This window comes from Argopecten irradians, chromosome 4 (genome assembly GCF_041381155.1).
Source record: "Argopecten irradians isolate NY chromosome 4, Ai_NY, whole genome shotgun sequence".
In the NCBI taxonomy this organism is placed as follows: Eukaryota; Metazoa; Mollusca; class Bivalvia; order Pectinida; family Pectinidae; genus Argopecten; species Argopecten irradians.
Window position 1 is genome coordinate 22,720,854 of NC_091137.1, and position 21,789 is coordinate 22,742,642.

At 36.2% G+C, this 21,789-nt stretch overlaps 1 protein-coding gene across 1 annotated transcript in view; it reads left to right on the forward strand.

Annotated features, from left to right (window-relative positions):
- The first annotated feature begins 3,077 nt into the window (after positions 1–3,077).
- The window catches only part of LOC138320995 (major facilitator superfamily domain-containing protein 6-like), a 53,130-nt gene continuing 34,418 nt past the window's right edge, over positions 3,078–21,789 (forward strand). Inside the window, exons 1-2 of the mRNA XM_069264356.1 lie at positions 3,078–3,264; positions 10,307–12,693. Coding sequence (XP_069120457.1) covers positions 10,923–12,693 — 1,771 coding nt within the window. The 5' untranslated portion in view covers positions 3,078–3,264; positions 10,307–10,922. The remainder of the gene's footprint in view (positions 3,265–10,306; positions 12,694–21,789) is intronic.

The following is a 21,789-nucleotide window of genomic DNA, read 5'->3' on the forward strand; positions in this document are numbered from 1 at the left end:
TCCATATAAGAAAAGTATACTCCGTGCCCAAAATTACGATTCCACTTCGTGATTAAAAGGTCGTAAATTTTCAGGGTCCACTCCATGCCAATGCGATATTGTTTCAATATCGATAACTAATTAATAAGTTGACCAAATGAGTTGTGCTTTGGCATAATTAAGTAGAAACGCCATTTTGTGATATATTCGGTATATAAGCATCAAAACGTCCGAATATCGCATGTTTACAATGATTGTTACGCTTCGATTTTTAAATCGCAACTAAAGCCTACTTCTGAGCCGTGATACAACCATAAAACGTAATAAAGGATCCAGAGGAATGAATGTGTATGTTCGTTGTCAAATTCTCTCAAAATCTGGCCATGCTATGGAAAAATCGGCTCCTAATTTCTGCAGAAACCTCACTTTGTAACCAACACCTACCTTTTTCGTTCTGAACTAGCCGCCATCTTGAAGTGTCCACTCCAGATCGGGTACACTACATACATTGATAATGTTTCTCCCCAATAACATCGATTTCAGAAAGCAACACAAACTTAAACACAAATTATCAACTACTTTACATAATTCTAGATCATATGATAGAAGTCCCTCATAAATTAATTTATACAGGTGATTGACTTTAATTATTTGTTATCAACACGTTGTCTTTTATCTATTCGTGATTCCACCAGTTTACAAATAAGTGCCCAATACTCCAGTTGTCAGAATTTCGAAAGTTTGTTGACGTATTGATGTTATTAGTATTCCAAATTTCAGGTTTTGAGATACAATGTATATATACAGTATAGACATGGCCACTAACTTTATTTTCATAGGCTATATCATCACCTGTATTCGCTATCTATATAGAAATCAGTGATTAATGACATATTTTACTAATTGTCCCTGAACCCTTGTAGATACATTCCCAATCCTTCACGGATTGTCCATGCCTGTCTAGATCAGTATTACAGGTCATCATCCTATTAGCTGGCAGTCCTTAATGTTCGAACGGACAATGGTCAAGACTGACCACTAAACATGTTAGCTATCAAAACAGTAATAGGTTTTGCCTGATCTGATCACGTCAAACCACCATCGGTAATCCTGATAGTGTTTGCTTCCTCTCCTTGACGACCGATTTCATTCACTTCCGAAGATCTGATAATTTGTTTAGACATTTATAAGGGTTAACCCTTCTTTATGGCTTAGATCTGATCATTCCAAACGATCGATATTGTCTTTATACTAGTAAGCATACACAAAAACGAAAGGGGTTACCACAAACTGTTTTTAGAAAAGAGAATTGTTGATTTTATACATAAATACATAAGATTTATTTCTGACAAATTAGGAATGTGTACTCCGTTGACAGTCAGTTATGTAATTCCATGCTTATTTTTTATGAAATGAAATAAAATTTTAACATTCACAGCCGGATTTTTTCTTTAATGCAGTATTTTTGTGGTTGGTTATTCAAGTGTTCAAGTGTACATTTTCTATCATTTTGATGTGGTTTTGGAGATGAGGGTTCCATATTTGATTCGCATACTCGAAATGTGGTGTAACTAAAGCAATGTAAAGTAATTTAAAGCTATCCAGCTCATGCACTCTATAATTCTTCGTAAAATACCCATAATTGAATTGGCTTTGTTCACTTGTTCACATATATGTTTATCGAATATTAATTTACTGTCTATAATGACACCGATATCCTTTTCGAAGTTCACTAACTCCAGAACTCGTGCATCTTCCTAGAGTTTGTAATCTATTAAGCTGTTATTTGAATGTCCTACACGCATTATTTTGCATTTTCTGGATGAAATCGGAGTTTCCAAAATTCTGACCGCTGTTGTAGGGAATACATGTCTTTCTGTAACATCCTGCAATCTTCCTCTTTGTTAATTGCCCTAAATGTCTTTGTATAGTTCGCGAAAAGGAAGGTTTCGGTCCTTGACTTGTAACTTCCGGTATGTTGTTGATATAAAGAACAAATAATAGTGGCCCTAAAACTGACCCTTGTTATATACCGCTTAATATTACATTATTCCATTCTGATTTCGATCCGTTGACGACGACCCTCTGTTTTCTTCCAAGCAAAATGTTGGATATCCAGATAGAGAACCTCCCAGAAATTCCGTATTGTTCAAGTTTACATATAAGACGTGGATGGGGAACTTTATCAAAAGCTTTCATAAAATCACAATAAATTACATCGGCACATCCACCATTATCTAATATTTCTGTCCATTCATCCACAACCGTTATCAGTTGTAAAACCGTCTTCCATCCATGATACCAATCTGGGTTTTGCTAAACGACGCATTTCTTCTCATATGGTTCATTATTTCTTCTCTAATTACTGATTTCATTACCTTACATACACTGTTAGACATGCTGGCTTGTAGTTTGAAGTTTCCTTACGGAGTCGCTTTTTAAATATTTGCTGATACGTTAGCGCATTTCCAGTCTTCCGGTAGTATCCCGGTGTCTAATGATGTTTATTAGTGCTATACGGAATGTTGAGCTATATAGTAAGATCCTGTCTCAAATTCTTAACAATACTTCTTTTTAAAATTCACGAACTATGGAATGAGAATGATGTTTGCCAAACAACGTTCAAAACGAATAGTACATGTTGAATGATATTAAAAAATAGTTCATGAGCTTAAAATTTACAAACCGCAGAATATAGCAAAGTGGCCTTTGAATGTGTTTTTCCTAAAATAATCTACCTCTCAATTGATTTTAGGAACTTCCAAACGTTTGTCTTGACTGTGATATTGCCTAAAGCCCAGTTCAGTGCACATAGGAATTATGTCACTGGTAATACATGTATACACTAGCAATCCGTTACACCACGGTAACTGAAAACAAACATTTGGAATAATGTTGCTCTAGTCTTAGTTATATATATATAACCGATAAACGCTCAAGAATACCGCTTCCAGTAGCTCGGAGCCAGTTGTCATTCAGCATATTGATCGAGTAGGAACTCAAGCGTCGGAGGGAAGCTGAACTATTGCGGGAAGAATAATCATGCCATGCATAATAGATGCTTGGAAAGCCTGGTAATATCACGTCAATGTTACAGTGTACCCGTGGCACGCACTCGACTGATCTCAATAGTTAGTGTATCAAATCTACAAGCATTAATGGACTAATTAGAAGCATATGAAGATCCCACTGCAACATAAACGTTTTAACTACTATGTTTTACGGCAATGATGCCTTGATTCGAACTGGAGGACTATACTGGTCATCTTATCAAGCGATCGTAAGGTATGTTTAAGTGATGCTGTATACACTTCCCTTTCGTTTTGTGTTGTAAGTCTTTTTTGTAAAAATAAAACAATGATAATCTAGAATATAAAATACATAATTATCGATCGGCAAACCTTATACACATTATGCAAAATGATGTTCGCTACTGTATCGGAAACACAATACGTTGAATGGTTCCGAATCAATGTGAAACACAAAACATTGCTATTTTGTGTTCATTGTTAAAGTAAATAAGTGGAAACATATATGACATTCTTTTCATTTACACATTTTTTAATTTAAATATTTCCGAAGTGAACACATTTTGACTAGATCTTTAAGGGTGGTGTGTATGTATCTACATGCAGCAAAAAGCAAAGTGGTTCAAGGTATATTTATTAGATGCTTGATGCATTGTTAAACATGATTGATGTATGTGAAGTCGTTCTTGTTTGTCTCAGATTTTGCCCGTTCATAACATTGAAATAGTGACTAATTAATAAATTTCATTCGAAATCCAATTAAAGATGACTTTTGATTTGTCGGATGCTCGCTAAATATTTGGAATGTAGTTTGTCGTACTTTTCATTACAACTTTCGTCATTTTTTGTCTCTTTTCATTTGTCTCCGCGCGAATGTGATGTTTGTTTGTTTACCTATCATAAACAGAGAACTGATGATATTACACGAAACCGGAAATATTATTTATCAGTAAATATAAAGGTAAAATCTATTTTACGCCATAAAAAGTTAAGAAAATGATACAATCAGTTAAACATCTATATTTAGCGTTATATTAATGTTAGTTGGAATTCGAGAAAAAACTAAATCTCAAATTAAAATCACTTAAATTAGTTATACATAAAACAACACTAACAGTAAATGTTCAGTTCTGACTCTTATAATGAAGTCAATAACTGTACTATTTCCCACGGAATGGCCGTACTTACCGACAGGGAATGGCCATTCTAATCCACACTCAATCAACCTTTTTACTGTTCACGAACTGACCCTACCAATACTAAATCCCTAGGTAGGCGTTCGCGAAATTAAGTATTTGCACATCGGACTGAAAAAAGCCCGTCGCGAAAAACATATTTACGAAGTAAAAGCTATTTCTAGTATACAGGTTTTATCATGACGGCAAGTGTTTATTGTTTGGAGTAACTTTCAAAGGCACAAGTGCATGTCTGATAACGACGTACTCATAGCAGTGTAGATAAGTCGATACTCACTCGTACACGAGAGATAAGCATTATACTGATAACTAATTCACGTCCCTGGAAAACTCAGTTCATTACATAGGACACATTAACTCCAGATCAATAACACATACCACGTGCTCAGTCATCAATACAAACTGATACCATGACTATACAAAGAGGGGTATCTAGTTTTAACTGGAACTATTGTTGGGTATAAGTAATATAACATTCTCCCTGTGGACTTTCTATTTCAATATAGCTCATAAAATTGACAGGCCCACTGCATACCATCACGCTCAGCTTTGTTTCACGTTGATAACAGTTTATCTAGTGTTTTATAAGCAAACAAAGTTGATATCACTTTTATAGCGCGTCGCGGTGTTTCCATGTAAATTTCTCTGCTATTACCGAAAGCGTAATCCAAACAATGTGATAAATAAAATAGATAAATATTATTATCATCGAATGAACTTTTCAGGAATTGGTTATTACGCCATTTGGTTTTGGAGAAAACGTCATTAAAAACTAAGGATTTGTTTTCATTGGGAAGATTATGGTGCAGAACACATATAAAAACTATTGCCATCGAAAAGCCAATGCCAGTATATACTCATATAAATATACACGTAATATACTATTGGGCTACATTTTATAAGCTAATCTTACCAGCTTTATTGTGAGGAAAATAATTATATATAATAACCAAAAACGTAACATATTATAGATCTAAGGTTTTCTTTGTTTCTCGCCGAACTCGGAGAGAAAAGCAATGCTGTTTATTTTGATTTTCTATGGGTAAATATTATTTCAAATGTGTGGAAAATGGGTACAAATTACGTCTTAAATTTTCATAATCAATTTGTCATTTACACACATTGCGTATACTATCAATCTATTATCGGAAAACATTCATTTGGTGACTTCCTTAGGTTTAGTACAGCTCAGTGACATTTAGTCAGTTCCACCATTTGGACAAAATTCTAAGCTTTAATCATATATAACCCCTTCCTCATTTTCATTATCATAAAAGTGTTTTTCCGTATCTATTTCCGTATTTCCTACCTGGTTATGATCCTACACTAACAAGGCTAGGTCGTTCTTGTTTTGTTTTAACTGTTTAGGGTAAGTATGAATACATTTAGGTAAAAAATGGCAGTAGGACTATAAAATTCTACAGACGCGACGATTTCCCGTTTAGCAGTGAAATATTAAAGTGATAAGACATATTAAATATCCCCGCAAATATTAGCAACTACATATATACATTATATACCACAACGTTAAGTTTCGATCTGTTCTGAAACCTATTCTATCACGAGAGTATTGAGGCAACTCCAGTCGTCAAAATCGATATACATCGAAGCATAAAACGGATTCTGTTTACATAAATATGCAACTTTTAAACAACGTTTACATGTCGTAATCACTTTATTGTTATCATGGGAATACTATGGCGTATTTTAATTAGATAACTAAACCACATGTGTCTGGCAAGTGCTGGGGGTGATTGAGCTGCCTGCATTTCTTCATATGATAATTAGCATGACTGAGAATGTCGGTGAATAATGAATGAAGAGTTATGAATATGTGTGCTCGATTGAATTACACAAATGACACGCTAAGTGTTCAATGCATTTGAAAATAATGCACCATATCGCTATAATTACATTTTCACTGCAGTCCCACTATGTATTCTTAATAAACGCAGTTGGCAGACAATGAACTTCAACCGCTAATAATGACGTCATTATCATTGTGACGTCACAATTGTCGAGCAATGGCTGGCCAGCCTTGACGATAACGAATGATCAATTCATTATATTTACATTCTGAGTGTTTCGTCACTATATGAATCAACCAACTGACTAAAACAGACATTTGCCTATGAATACACTATGAATACACTATGAATACACTGTGAATACAGCGATTCTTGTGCATCGATCAGCTGATTTCAAACAATGCGCTAGTTTCATATCAATAAAAATAGTCCCTCGCGATATTTTAATGTATGATATCTAATGGGTTGTTTCTTGATATAGAATCAACCAAGGTTTACTGTAATAAGTCAATCAAATCGTGTTTTAACTATATTTCTTATTTATCGTTTGATATTTACAGAAAAAGGTAGATCGGAAGGCGAAAGCTTGAAAACGCGACGTTGCTATTCATAGCCGCTATGAAAATTAGAAAAATACATTCAATCCCTATATAGATGCAAAATCCCTTGGTATGTCAGAAAAAAATTGTAACCAAATGTAAATATAAGCATTGAACGTCTTTCAGTTGGCATTCATAGCCAATATAAATGCCAACTGGACAGAGGCAAATCCAACTTGTTTCATGGAATTTGCCTCTGTCCAATTGGCATTCATTTTGGCTATGAGTGCTAACTGAAAGACGTTCGATGCTTAAATGCCGTTACATTTATTTGATATCCTTACCTATGTTATATTGATTAATCTTAATAGAGCTTTAAAATACAAATGTTTGCTTTTAGGAAAGGTTACCAGTCCTAGATTGAGATATAAAGATATGATGCAACTTCATTTTTCTCCTGTTGAAAGATCTAGTATATAATGACTAGCAATCAAAATGGAGAAACTATAACATATATGGTTTTTGATAGTCCGCCTGCGAATTTTATTTATAGAGAGGTGCAACATGCCATAGTTTGATTATAGTCTAACACACTTAGTAACCTTGTTGCCACTCCTTTATTCAGTAATATGCTAAAACGTTTTACATGTTTTTCGAGCCGTATTGAATCAAAGAGAGCGACCGAAAAAATTATAAGTATATTACGAATTAGGAATCGTATTACCCCTCATCATTGGCTTTGGCAATATACATGTACATTTATTAAATAGAGTTCAGGCATGTAAGGCTCTAAGCATGACTGGTGAGTCATTGAAAGACAGTAGTTGTTCATCTTGTGTACAATCCCTAGAATACAGCATTATTTGATGTATTCAACATTAACAATAACCAGTTAATGGACTCCTATATTTGAGTTATCATTCTAATACTGACATAAAGAGTTTTCCGAATTCTATTCAATCAAATTAAGATGACAATTACCCACGGAGGGAACTTTCCAACTGCCAAAATGGAGGGAGGAGCAGGGTTTAGGGGTGTCAGTGATAAATGCTAACTACCTGGAATACTGGTTGAAGCAGGAAATCGCTGGATTTGGAGTTATGTTATTCAGGTGAAAATTATGAATTAATGATTACATCCTTGATATATCTGCATCCAGACAATTCGCGATCTTTTAAATGAAGACTAAGGGGAAGTTTCATGATCGGTGTCAAGGTTTATGTGGAAGATAAACGATTTCTTTTCCTATGCGATACTTAGAATGTTCATCGTTTCTTTTGATTAATTCCTTTTATTCTAATTAAATATGAGTTATTATCCCGATATAGCACGACCTAGATCTAGATTTATTCAATACATGACGTATGTTGCAGATGATGTAGATAAAGCAGTGAATACCTCCTCTTCCGGAATAATTCGATCATCTCTCTTGAACACTTCATATGTCTTCGAGCAAATCTTCCTTTTTGTTTATATTTGTCTCTATTTAATCAATGATGGGGCTTATTTGCCACAAGCAATATTTTGGCATTTTTTTGTTTGCAATATTTTTAACAACAAATCCCGATTAGCTAGTCTATATCCGTTAAAACTTATTGATACATATGTAAAGTCATAGATTTCGACTTATTCTCACATTCCTACCGCATGTAACATGATTTCAACATTTATTACATTCATTTCGTATTCCTGTCATCAATTTTCTACCATTATAGAAGACGTTTCGATCATTCCTTATCTAACGTAGCGCTTTGCTTTTAGGACGTGAGCAGTGTATTTGAATAAATGATTGCTGAATTGTTTTCCGTATTGATTCGGTCGTCTGCCGCGGTGTGTCCACGCTCAGACGTGATCTGATAGCGAATGTTTCTACTTTAAATGGAGTTCTGTCACTGTTTTGTCCAGTACTGGAACTTGTCAAATGGACTATCAGTGGTCACATGATACAATTTATGAAATGCTTTTCTTGTGTCAAATGTCTAGTTACTTCTCTATAAAACAATAAGGTACATGAAAGGTATACCTGAGGATGTTCACTATCAATGATATTTCAATGTTTATGGCATTTGTTTATTTTTACATCATTGTTTATGTCTTACCAGTTTTATTAAATCTAGTTACAATTTAAGTTCCTTAGCGATGCTATCAGTCCTAAGATAATTTGTGAGTTCTAGAACGAAGGAAAATAGTATGTTGCAGTTTCAACGTTTTGCTTAAAGTAATTTCTGTTCCTCTTGTGAATACTCTAACTTAATGCATGTTCAGTGTAATTATTCACTCAAGTTTGCTAGCCAATCGTAATCAATACCAAAGAGAGTGCCGTGTTCCATAGCCTCTCCTAACAACACAGGTGTTGTTCGACTGACATTTAAGTAACATTAAATATATTTTAAGTGAATCTTTGTTTGTTGGCAAGTTTATTTATAACATTTACCTATCACGTGACCCTTTATTACTACTTACATTAATCATGATTTTAACCACCAGATGCAAAAATAATATGGACAATACCATATTGGATTTTATAATATCGTCGTCAATGCCCACTTTTCATTTTACACAAAATAACACTTGACTTTATTTGACCTTGGCTTGTTATCGTAAAGCGTCGGGAATTGCCGAGGAATGACGGGGGGTATTGACGAATTGTTACGTATATTGCCGACTAAGACTGCTTCTGAATTTTTAGTATCCAAAATGCTATTTTATTCTTTTAATGTACAACCAACTGCCGTGACTAACAAATCGTTTTGAAATGATTTTTATTCCTTAAGGCTTTAGCAAAAGGCAAGTAATTTATCCTGCCAAGTTTCGTATCATGCACATTTCTGTCCAGTCTTTATAAAGTGAATGATCCGTTATGCTATATTCACAAAGACTTCAATTTTTAGACTATTTTCTATAGACAAGAATGCAATAGCTATTACTACATTTGAATGCCAAACAATTTAGATTGTGGGAAAAGAAGGCATTACAAATGAATATTCATTTGTTATTTTCATAAATTATATTTTAAAAGAAAGATTATAGTACCGTTGTGTTTTTCCCAATATTAGAGACTATCGCAGGGATTTTTGTATTTTGGTATCACTCCAAAAACGAGTGAAATTTGAAATAGTCTAACATTATCATTAAATAAGTAGTCCACAGAGACACGAGATGATCGTGATTTTGGTAGCCATACTCTCGAACCTATCGTGATTTGAACAGAAGTCTATAATCTGCATATTTTGGGATACGGGCAGTCGTCGGCAGTCCTCTGGCCCTGGAGACTCTCTTATATAAGTTGTCTATTTACGTATCGACCCGCCTGGCTCCTCACGAGGCGTACCGAGTGGTGCCGCAGATAAATCACGACTATTTAGCCCAATCCCGGTATCGATACAGGATAGTGGCTCTCACTGCATAGCCGTGGCACACTGGCTCAGACGTAAGCTCTGTAACCATTTGGCAGTGTTTAAGGATTCACTGTAAGGATATTTTATCAATAATTGCCTACTTCAGTGGACATAGAGACTAAGCCATGTTCCATGTAAACGGAATTGCTAAAACATTTTTTCATTCACTGTATTGGATACCCATGTTACAATATATATAGACTGTGTTTCCTTCCAGGAGTCAGTATGTGACTTCGTATAGTTAGTCTTCTTTCTATTTATACCGTGAAGGTCATGGACAGGAGATTATTACTTTGATTCTGATTGGTTTTTTTCCCTTTAGTTGTAAATATATATAGTTTGTTTACTGTGTTTCAGGACCGACGGGAGCATACGGAAGCATCGGAGAGAGTAACTACTGCCGGGATCAATTTTTCGGAAAAGACCAAACACAAAAATCAATTAGGCGTTCAAGGCGGATAATACAGCTAGATATCGACGTGGAATATATTCGTTTGCTTCGAGGAGCCGGATATTTACTATAACACTGCAGAGGGAAGTAGTCATTGAAATTGACAGTATTTAGACTTTTAATAAGCACAAATGTAATGACGGATTGTATTCTATGGAGTTACATTGTCAACGTGAGACCAGTGTGTTGACCTCTGAATCGTTAAATAGTGTTATTGTGTGTAGACAGTCCTAGACAGAGAGACTAGTAGAAATCCAATTTGGATGGACTTTTAAAGACGGATGCAGCAACTTTATCTGGAAGCCATCACGGAGCTTACTAAATTTTCCATTTCCAAAATATTGCGATTCATCGATACAGTGAGATAGATATACTTCAATGATAGTATACATTAAAATTCAAAGTGTACGCATTTCAAGGACAATGTTAAAACATTAACAGTAGAGCATCACCTATTTCTATTCGAGGTTTCAAACAATATAAAAGAAGTTACTACCACTTCAAAGTATTGAAAAAAGGAAAATGGCGCCGGAGTTGGATTCGGATGACAGCGACGTTGGGGAAGGAGGTCATCGCGGCGACTGGAATAAGTACAAGGTCCGTTCGCAAATCAACGAGGGTTACAATTCCTCCCAGAAAAAACGTGATATCATAGATACTTTCTTTACCTATGTTAATAGAGATTTACTTATATGTAAATTATTCTACTTTTTCTTTTTTGCTGCTTTCGGATCACTGTTTCCTCTCTTAGCCATCTATTTCAAACAGCTGGGTATGAACCCCACTCAGAGCGGTATACTCATTGGATTTAGACCCTTCGTAGAATTTTGTAGCGCCCCCTTTTGGGGAAGTCTGGCGGATAAGTATAAAAAAGGTAAGCATTTGATGTTATTCTCGCTCTTCTGTTGGATCGTGTTCACGCTGTCTATCGCTTTTGTTAAACCTCCTCCCCATCACTGTGTCGAAAGTAATATAACATACAAAGTTCAAAGCCCCCCGGGGTACGTGGCTAGGGATAGTGTGCTGCGGGGCAGGCGAAGTATAGACCTGGGACATGAAGCCGATGACGAGACTTTTCCTAAGCTACCAAATTTGGATAAACGTATGGAGATGAATAAGAGTGAAGGTGTGTCGTATAGCGTACCAGGGAAGGTCACAAAAGGTAATACTGATGACTATGTAAAATTCAAACCCTTGACATCAAAGTCACCAGCGAAGACGACAGTGCAGGTCAAACCAACACAGAAGACGCAACTGTCACATGCCATTCCAACAACAGTTACTATGCCTCACGATGCAGCCACTGCCAAGTCTGGGGCAGCAGATGCTCCGAAAGGGAGCTATATCAAACCAAAGTACAGCACTGTTTACTATGAGAAGCATGCTGTTCAGGATGTTTTCTTCACACTTCTGTTACTAGTTGTAATTGGAGAGTTCTTCAGCGCACCAGCTATAACTTTTGCCGATTCGGTCACCCTCGCCTATCTTGGTGACGACACCGATAATTATGGTAGACAGAGGATGTTTGGGTCTCTTGGATGGGGATTCTCTATGTTTTTCGTCGGGTTAGCATTGGATCAGTCAACAACCTTTCCAAATCATCCGTGCGGGTTACAGCATCAGGCAGAAAAAGACTACACGATATGTTTTGCCGTCTTCTCAGTTTTGATGAGCTGTGCCTTATTCACGGCCACACAATTGATATTCGATCATCGTCATGGCGGTGGGAAAGACTTCCAACTTGTGGAATTTGTGGAAAAGGTCAAGGATAGAGTTATGGAAACAATTACCGGAAAGCGTCCCTTGGATAGAGGGAGTCTGTTCCGGGATGAAGAAGATGATGACATCGACTACCTTGAATCCAAGGCAACAATGCAAAAACAGATGGAGACAGGTCAAGCTGTCGATCCCTTCAAAGAGGACGACCCTAATAAACTGCAACAGCCGAATGGAAACGGCAAAAATATTCAAATATCACTTGAAACTCGTCAGGACATGGTGTCTGACGTCACAAAGAAACCCGTGAGCATTACAGGACAAGATGACGACGACGACGAACCTTTCTTAGGGAGATGGATAGCGGTCATGCGGATGCTGTCCACGTATAAATACATTACAGTGCTATTTGTATCCTGGTTCATGGGATTCGGGATAGGTCTAATTTTTACCTTCCTTTTCTGGCATCTGCAAGACTTGGGAGGAAGTCCCACTTTATTTGGTGTAGCATCGGTCTTCAACCACATATCAGAACTACTTGCCTATTTCCTGAGCCGAAGGCTCATCTCTCGTATCGGTAAGTAGTTCATTTTTATTTGATTTAGAATGTTCGTTAATTCCTTAAGTGTTTTTAATATATTTTCCTGCATTGTGGACTAAGGGTTACTACGTTCATGTAGTTCAAGTGACTCACTTCCACTTCCGGTTAACAAGTTCCAAACCAACATGGACCATTTGGAAAGCGCTATTCGTGGGTTCAAATGGGAACTCCGACTGTCCTCCCCTTCGCTAAACTTATAATGCTTAAATGACCCTGACTGTAAGTAGGTAAAACAAACACAAACTAAACCTTGCCAATTAAATTTACTTTTCTTTTTAAATACGAAGTCCTATGCATCCAACAAAAGATTGATAGATATGCAATGACATACTACAGATTCAGACATGTCATTAGGTCATATATACATTACTAAAACACACTTTCTGGGGAAATTATTATTATTTTACGCGATTTGTATCTCAAAAAGCTTTTCGAAGTTCAACAATATGGATTTAAAAACTTAAAAGAAAAAAAATATCAATATAATATATACGATATCAATTCTCGGAGTTAAACTTTCACGAATTTACATGGATCGCGAAATTCGTGAAAAAAAAATACAGCCCACGCAAAAGACAGTTGGTTTACAGTATAGATAGGTTATGAATATGTTGTGTCAGTTCATTCTATCGCGCCGTACCATCATTGTGTATCCACAGTACTATTACGTGTAATCTTTTAGATTCATGTCCCACTAGCGTAGAGAGTATTGGTGACAGAAATTCAAAGAGACTTATCTGATTCAAGTCATTTACAATCTCAATTCAGATAAAGAATGAACAAGTACGATTTCATCTCTTCTTCATTGATTGAAGTGTACACAAACGTGGCTTGTGATTGAACACTTTTCAAAGAAAATGCGGGCAAAGACTCTAATAAGCAATTCGGTTCTATTTTAATTGAGTTTTCTACTCGCTTCAACCAATCTCTAATTCAGAAGTGTATTTTTATAGATCGGTGTCGTGTGAGAAATCCATACGTAAAGTGATTCAATAAAAGTGTAAACTACAACTGTTTATTAGATCGTTAGTCCAAGATCGATCGACCGAAACACTCTGAGCACGTGAACTGATAAATCAATCTTTGGTCGATGATTCAATTACTGCTCAAACACGCGAGATAAACGAAGCCCTGTGTATCGATTAGAAACAGCTAGTTCATTTCTCATTGAAAATTCTTTAATGATCCCTGTGCTTAGCGCTAATAATGAAGTGGCTCAGCTCGTTCCTTGTACTGTAAACCAACTAATTGTCGTGTGCTATTACAGTTGGTGTATTTCACGGTAGGTTAGGCGCCGCGAAAATTACTTAACGCGGAAATGTATTAATATGTGTCCACAATGCGGAATTAAAGTTTTTCTCTACCAAAAAACAGGAGCAGTCGAATAGGTAATTTTCTTCAGTTATAAAAATTACTCTCTTTACACCATTACCACTATTGAAAAGTTTGAGCTTCTGATTTTACTTCAAATTAAAATATTAGAAATAATTAATTGCGTCCCGAAAACATTCTACGTCACTATATCTTATAGGGAATGCAATACTGATTGACGACCGTGGCGAAAGCTATCCCACATGGGCCCAAAGCATCAGATGTACCGTTTTCGTCAGTCAAAAGAAGCTTTATTCCGAAACGAATAAAATTTTTGACATGACGTAGATATTGACGGATTTAATCTTAACAACAAAAAGTAAGACATGAGAGAGTATTATCGTTCTAACAATAGTTTCTTAAGTTTGAAAAAGTAAAAAAAAGGGGAAAAGACATGAGTCTTTTAAACTAAAACAAATCTAATCAAATTAAACAATCAATAACAGAAAAAGGAAAGGGATATTTGTCAGTAAATTGTTTAAGTGGTACTAATACGATGCTTCTGGTATAACGAAGTAGTGCCACGGCATTCAATGACGACATGATCGATGTCAACCATATTAAACTAAAGGACTGGTATGCGTGAGGTAGCACATCATTATAAACAAAATAATCGTCATTCCCAGCTATAAGGCAACTGCATTTCAAGGAACTTGTAATTTTCGTGCAAACATGCGGGTTTAACTGGTGCTCGGCTGGTAACTAGAAGCTAAACCAACACTGGTACAGCGGTGAACGATAGACTGAGGCTTTTGGCGACGCTCAATCGGATCTCCATCGATGTTCATATGGATAAGGATTTATTGGTTGTTTAGGATTTGTCGGTACTAGGAGAAGTAAATTTTGAGCAATAGAGATTTTCTAAATAATCTTTTCTTGTTATACAAGATCTGAGCTAGCGAAGAATCTGTGTTTGTTGCAATGCCCTCCCACAGACGGGAAATCCTCGTAAATAATCTCGGTTTTAGTAAATTATGAATAATGTAATTATCCTACACATATTGCTGGATTTCTGTCAGTCGTGGATGAAGTCATGCTTATCATTTGAAGGGCTGGCAGAATGTTTGCATTTAGCCATTCTGATTAGAATTTGCATATTCAAAATTATTTGTTTTATCTGTACATATTTGATATATGAATTAATACTGTATAAACTTATTCTATTTCACATTAATCTCTTCAATAGAAAAAAACGTGTATGAAGAATAAATAAATGTTTGAAAAGGGAATGTTATAGAACTTATTAGCCAAGATTTTAATAATTGTCTATTGCCTTGGGAAATGGGCTGAAACACGGTTACTCCCAGGTATACAGCCAGAAAGGGTTGTTTTAGAGCGCAGAAATCGTTGTTTAAGTTTGCCTACAAAATATTTGTTTAATAACAACACAAACGTATGGGAGGCGTTAGTGTTCACACATGATAGACCATTGTTAATCTCTAATTTACCTCTGTTGATGGGTCTGATGTCTACTACTAGTCCTTTTCCTCAGGGTCGCTATGACTATGTGGATAATATGCTTGACAGTTTACTACTAGTCATATTTCTTAGACTGGCAATAGACAACTTTAATATGTAATGTTACATCATATTATACCAACATTTTGAAAACATATCTTACGTTTCAGGTTTAAATTTAACACATTCGTCTGCTATGCACAATAGTGAGCACACACATTCAAACAGAGCTACTAAAGAGTGTGTTATTCTATGTTATGTTTCAATTATTAATTAAGTAACTAACAGTTTAGATACCATCCGATATAGGCATACATAATGAGGAATAATTATCTGTAAAGTCTGTATTGTTACTATTGTTTATTAAAACATACAAGTTGGTGTGTGGCTACGTTTAAATATATCTTCAACATTTCTTCTACAAAAGAAACAAATTGTTGTCCAGTTATTGCACATACAACTTCATGGTATCTTCAAACTGTATGATGCATACCATTCTATCATTGACCTTCCAGCTTTGATTATATAAATATACTAGCAATACAATCAAATGGTTGATATACTTAGAGAATTTACAAATAACCATATGTGCGTGAAGTACACATTAATGTGGGTTAAACATGGCGTTTTCAGTTAGAAGCAGGGCAAATAAGGCAATATTAAGTGTTATTTAGAATCCACATAGGACCTGTTCGGATGTAACATGCGGAATCACTAAGTAGAAGGTCAAACTAATCGATAAAACTGTTCTGTATCCCATTCATAACCCCATTTAAGAGGAATGTAAGTTCTGGGGTGAATTTATAGGTGACGTGTCACATAGGTCGGTCAACTTTAAATAATCTACACTTTCGCTCCAGACTCGCAGTAATATATCTTTTAGATCGAAAAGAGGAGATTGAGTTATAAATTGATGATGTTTTTCCTTTGCGTGAGAGCTACGAGCTTATTTCAATTTCCTTCTGTGTATCTCAGCTCTTTGCCGGTCTATCGCATTGATTTTTTCTCTAGGCTTACATCATTTCTAGTAGATACCCATGTTGCATGTAAACTGTTATACATAGATACCAAAGATTTATTGATTATTAGTTCATGGTGAAGTCAAATATAAACTGTAGAAATCCAACGCTGCACTGTGATGTAGGAGCCACAGTGAAGGACTTTCACTATAATTAATGCTCTCTCCTCGCTTCTGCAAAAAATGATCTATTGATCAGCATGGCTTTTGATTGATTACTTCCTCTCCATTGACTGAAGTATGCATTGATCAATGTCCTGTCAGCTCTTGCATCCTATAAGGAGTAGAAAGCCCTAGTAAAGAGTTACAATGATGACGGAATACTCCACGAATATCTGTCGAGGTCATGATAAGATCTGATATAGAATAATGAATTTAGTGTGATTCGAATGTGACCCAATGATCAAGATGGCATACATTCAACCGTTCTGAATCTCTAAGTCGCGAGTCTTTTCATCATTTTCTGTGATTGTAAAGTAATGTTTTGGATATTTTCCTGTATAAGGATGCACCAGAAAATGTCATTTCGGATACTGAAAAAAGTACCAGAGTGGTATTGCGCCTATCATTCTATCTTTTGCCACCAGCTCTGAATGATCTTTTGATCTAATGAAAAAATATACCATAATTTAACTTTATAAGTTCACTATTACGAATAACCATACGTGCGTGCATTACATGCAAATATGCTCTAATCTCTCACAGTTTGCCCTAAATAGGTGGTTTTCTCCACCGACTCCTGTCGCTAATATGGCCATGACTTCCATGACTATTGATATTTAATTTTGGTTATTATCAAAGAGAAGAAAAGTTCTATATTTGGACGCCATTTCATCAGTATTCCTTAGCTAAAAAAAATCCTCATAATATCGCACAGCAAAAATTAAGCATTCATCCTTGGTACTCGATTTTTTCGTTTACTTGTGTAAAGTCGATGTCTCAGAGCATTATAAGTAAAGACGTAAGCAAGTAAAGCAGACAATAAATCACAGTTATGGTTGATTCGTTCAACTATATGTAAATCTGTTCAAAATTCCTTATTAATTGAGAGACTCTTTATCTATGATGTCATTACAGCAATGTATCAGCCAATTAGAGGCGAGGTCACCAATGGTAACGTCACCGTTTGCGTTTGGATTAAAGTAATTTTAAACCAATGAAATGTTTGTTACACGCAAAATTGAATTATACAAAAATATACTTAAAAATGTATAGACGATTACAAGGACAATGAATTAGCGAATCACATGATGTATATCTACAACAATGTGTAGTTCAAATGTTTGAGATAATGCTGCTTTATAATACCATTTTTAAGATATTTAATGAACTTTCTTAATGTAGATGTAAAAGACACCCCAGACCTTTTCATTACATTTCAGTATATGACTAGTCAATGATACAAAGGAGAAAACGTCGATGATGGCAGTAGGTCACACCTGAGATCCGAACTAGATCAATTTCAAATACACTCACTCTCAATTTCTAACGTGTGATAAAAACTCGAGTTTTGTTGAAATGGTTTAAATGAAGAGATTTATGAAGTATTGTCGGTAGATGAATAGCTTTTCTATGAAAAACGATTAAAAAAGAAACGGATACGACTATACACGAAATGTATTCATTTAGAATATATCAAATTGTGGATAATACCTACTGGTAGAAACCGTCATCATTGTTCAGAGTTGATTCAGATCCCATGTTGGGGATATAGGAAAATAATGGCCGTCATAGCTAAATAATTTCCCATGAGGGGTGATGGAGGCGAGAACGTCTGTTAATTCTTGGGTAGGCGTGGACAAATCACCATGGCGACAGTGATTCTCGCACTGTGTTAACATGGGAAGCTTCCTACATCATTTCCCATTCTGCTGACCTGAATCACGAATTCTTGCTGACGAATCATTTCAATTTCTGAATCTGTACTTAATGTTAGGGATGACGTTTCTGATGTTCAATGTATTGTCCTGAAGTGTCGCTCCATGGCCTGCTAGATACCGTTATACGGTAGTATATATATTTTTTATAAAAATCTTCTGAGCTGTTTTCCTTTATTTTTATATTGTCAGTTATTCATTTTTTAAAATTCAAGAAACAGATAAGGTAACTGAACATGAATGGCGACTTTCCCCGATATGCAGTCAGTATATCATTAAAGAGTGCATGCGTATTTTTAAGGAGTTTGTGTGTATTTTTAAAGAGTGCGTGTGCATTTTTAAGAGTGCGTGTGTATTTTTGAAGACTGTAGTATGCCCGTGATGTCTTTCTTTGTGTTAGAAAAGGGTCTCTACACGAAGCACACGAGCAAATACCCTGATCATCAAACAAAGCCTACCCGGTCATTTTGTACAGTAAATATACAAGCCCTGTATCACTGAGTATAAACAGACGTAAGGTTGGAGTGACTTGACAAGGAGATCCAGCGAAAGAACGAAAAAGTCACATGTAGTAAAATATGCCCAAATGATATTTCAAATATTGATATTTCTGAAAGATATGATTAAAATCCAGTACATTAGACAGTGGACAAGGGTTCATGATGAAGTGATAATGATTTAAAGTAAAATAAATTTCCTCCACTTCGTGATTGTGGTTATCGAGTACATTTTAAGAAAGAGTGTACATTCCTTTTTGTGGTATTGTTCATAATTATGTCTGATATCAGTGTTGACCTGGTTTTTCCTTCCTCAAGCTAAACAGAGTTTAGGAGTAATAAGGAGTTGTGGAATGGATGGCTTATAACATCTGTTTATCCATTATAGTTTTGGTAGCCGATTGTATAAATATCCCGTAACTTTCTTTCTCAATCATGATGATGGTGCCCCTAATTGAAAGTTTTTGTCGACATCGAAAGTCACCACTAGATAATTGTTGCATTCATGACGAGTTATAGAAAGAAAGCCCAGATATATGGTGAACCGTTCATCACTTCATCACTAATGTGTCCTAGCGTAATACTGTATGGTGTCCCTGGCAAAATTTAGAATTTGGAGGACAACAGTTGTATAGTTATCACTGAGGTGTTACGTGTTGTAGAAAAGAAAAGTAGCTGAATGGTGTCTCTGATATTACTGACGTGTTGTAGAAGAGAAAAGTAGCCGAACTGTGTCCCAAACAGTATTGACGTGTTGTAGAAGAAAAAAAGAGAGTAGCTGAATGGTTTCCCTGACATTACTGACGTGTTGTAGAAGAAAAAAAAAGAGTAGCTGAATGGTTTCCCTGACATTACTGACGTATTACGTGTTGTAGAAGAGAAAAGTAGCTGAATGGTGTCACTGTCATTACTGGCGTGTTGTAAAAGAGAAAAGTAGCTGAATGGTGTTCCTGACATTATATTATTGGCGTGTTGTAGAAGAGAAAAGTAGCTGAATGATGTCCCTGACATTGCTGGCGTTTTGTAGAAGAGAAAAGTAGCTGAATTGTGTCCCAAACAGTACTGACGTGTTGTAGAAGAAAAAAAGAGTAGCTGAATGGTGTCCCTGACATTACTGACGTGTTGTAGAAGATAAAAAGAGATTAGCTGAATATTGTCCCTGTCATTACTGACGTCTTACGTGTTGTAGAAGAGAAAAGTAGCTGAATGGTGCCCCTGACATTACTAACGTGTTACGTGTTGTAGACGAGAAAAGTAGCTGAATATTGTCTCTGACATTACTGACGTCTTACGTGTTGTAGACGAGAAAAGTAGCTGAATGGTGTCCCTGACATTGCTGGCGTTTTGTAGAAGAGAAAAGTAGCTGAATTGTGTCCCTGACATTACTGACGTGTTACGTGTTGTAGAAGAGAAAAGTAGCTGAATTGTGTCCCTGACATTACTGACGTCTTACGTGTTGTAGAAGAGAAAAGTAGCTGAATGGTGTCCCTGACATTAATGACGTGTTGTAGACGAGAAAAGTAGCTGAATGGTGTCCCTGACATTGCTGGCGTTTTGTAGAAGAGAAAAGTAGCTGAATTGTGTCCCAAACAGTACTGACGTGTTGTAGAAGAAAAAAGAGTAGCTGAATGGTTTCCCTGACATTACTGACGTGTTACGTGTTGTAGAAGAGAAAAAAGAAGCTGAATATTGTCCCTGACATTACTAACGTTTTACGTGTTGTAGAAGAGAAAAGTAGGTGAATTGTGTCCCTGACATCACTGACGTGTTACGTGTTGTAGAAGAGAAAAAAGAAGCTGAATATTGTCCCTGACATTACTAACGTTTTACGTGTTGTAGAAGAGAAAAGTAGGTGAATTGTGTCCCTGACATCACTGACGTGTTACGTGTTGTAGAAGACAAACAAGAAGCTGAATATTGTCCCTGACATTACTGACGTTTTACGTGTTGTAGAAGAGAAAAGTAGGTGAATTGTGTCCCTGACATCACTGACATCTTACGTGTTGTAGAAGAGAAAAGTAGCTGAATATTGTCCCTGACATTAATGACGTGTTACGTGTTGTAGACGAGAAAAGTAGCTGAATATTGTTCCTGACATTAATGACGTGTTACGTGTTGTAGAAGAGAAAAAAGAAGCTGAATGGTGCCCCTGACATTACTGACGTGTAACGTGTTGTAGAAGAGAAAAAAAGCTGAATATTGTCCCTGACATTACTGACGTGTTACGTGTTTTAGAAGAGAAAAGTAGCTGAATGGTGCCCCTGACATTACTGACGTGTTACGTGTTGTAGACGAGAAAAGTAGCTGAATTGTGTCCCTGACATCACTGACGTGTTACGTGTTGTAGAAGAGAAAAGTAGCTGAATGGTGCCCCTGACATTACTGACGTTTTACGTGTTGTAGAAGAGAAAGTAGGTGAATTGTGTCCCTGACATCACTGACATCTTACGTGTTGTAGAAGAGAAAAGTAGCTGAATGGTGCCACTGACATTACTGACGTGTTACGTGTTGTAGAAGAGAAAAGTAGCTGAATGGTGTCCCTGACATCACTGACGTGTTACGTGTTGTAGACGAGAAAAGTAGCTGAATATTGTTCCTGACATTACTGACGTGTTACGTGTTGTAGAAGAGAAAAGTAGCTGAATGGTGTCCCTGACATAACTGACGTGTTACGTGTTGTAGACGAGAAAAGTAGCTGAATTGTGTCCCTGACATTACTGACGTGTTACGTGTTGTAGAAGAGAAAAGTAGCTGAATTGTGTCCCTGACATTACTGACGTGTTACGTGTTGTAGAAGAGAAAAGAAGCTGAATATTGTCCCTGACATTCCTGACGTGTTACGTGTTGTAGA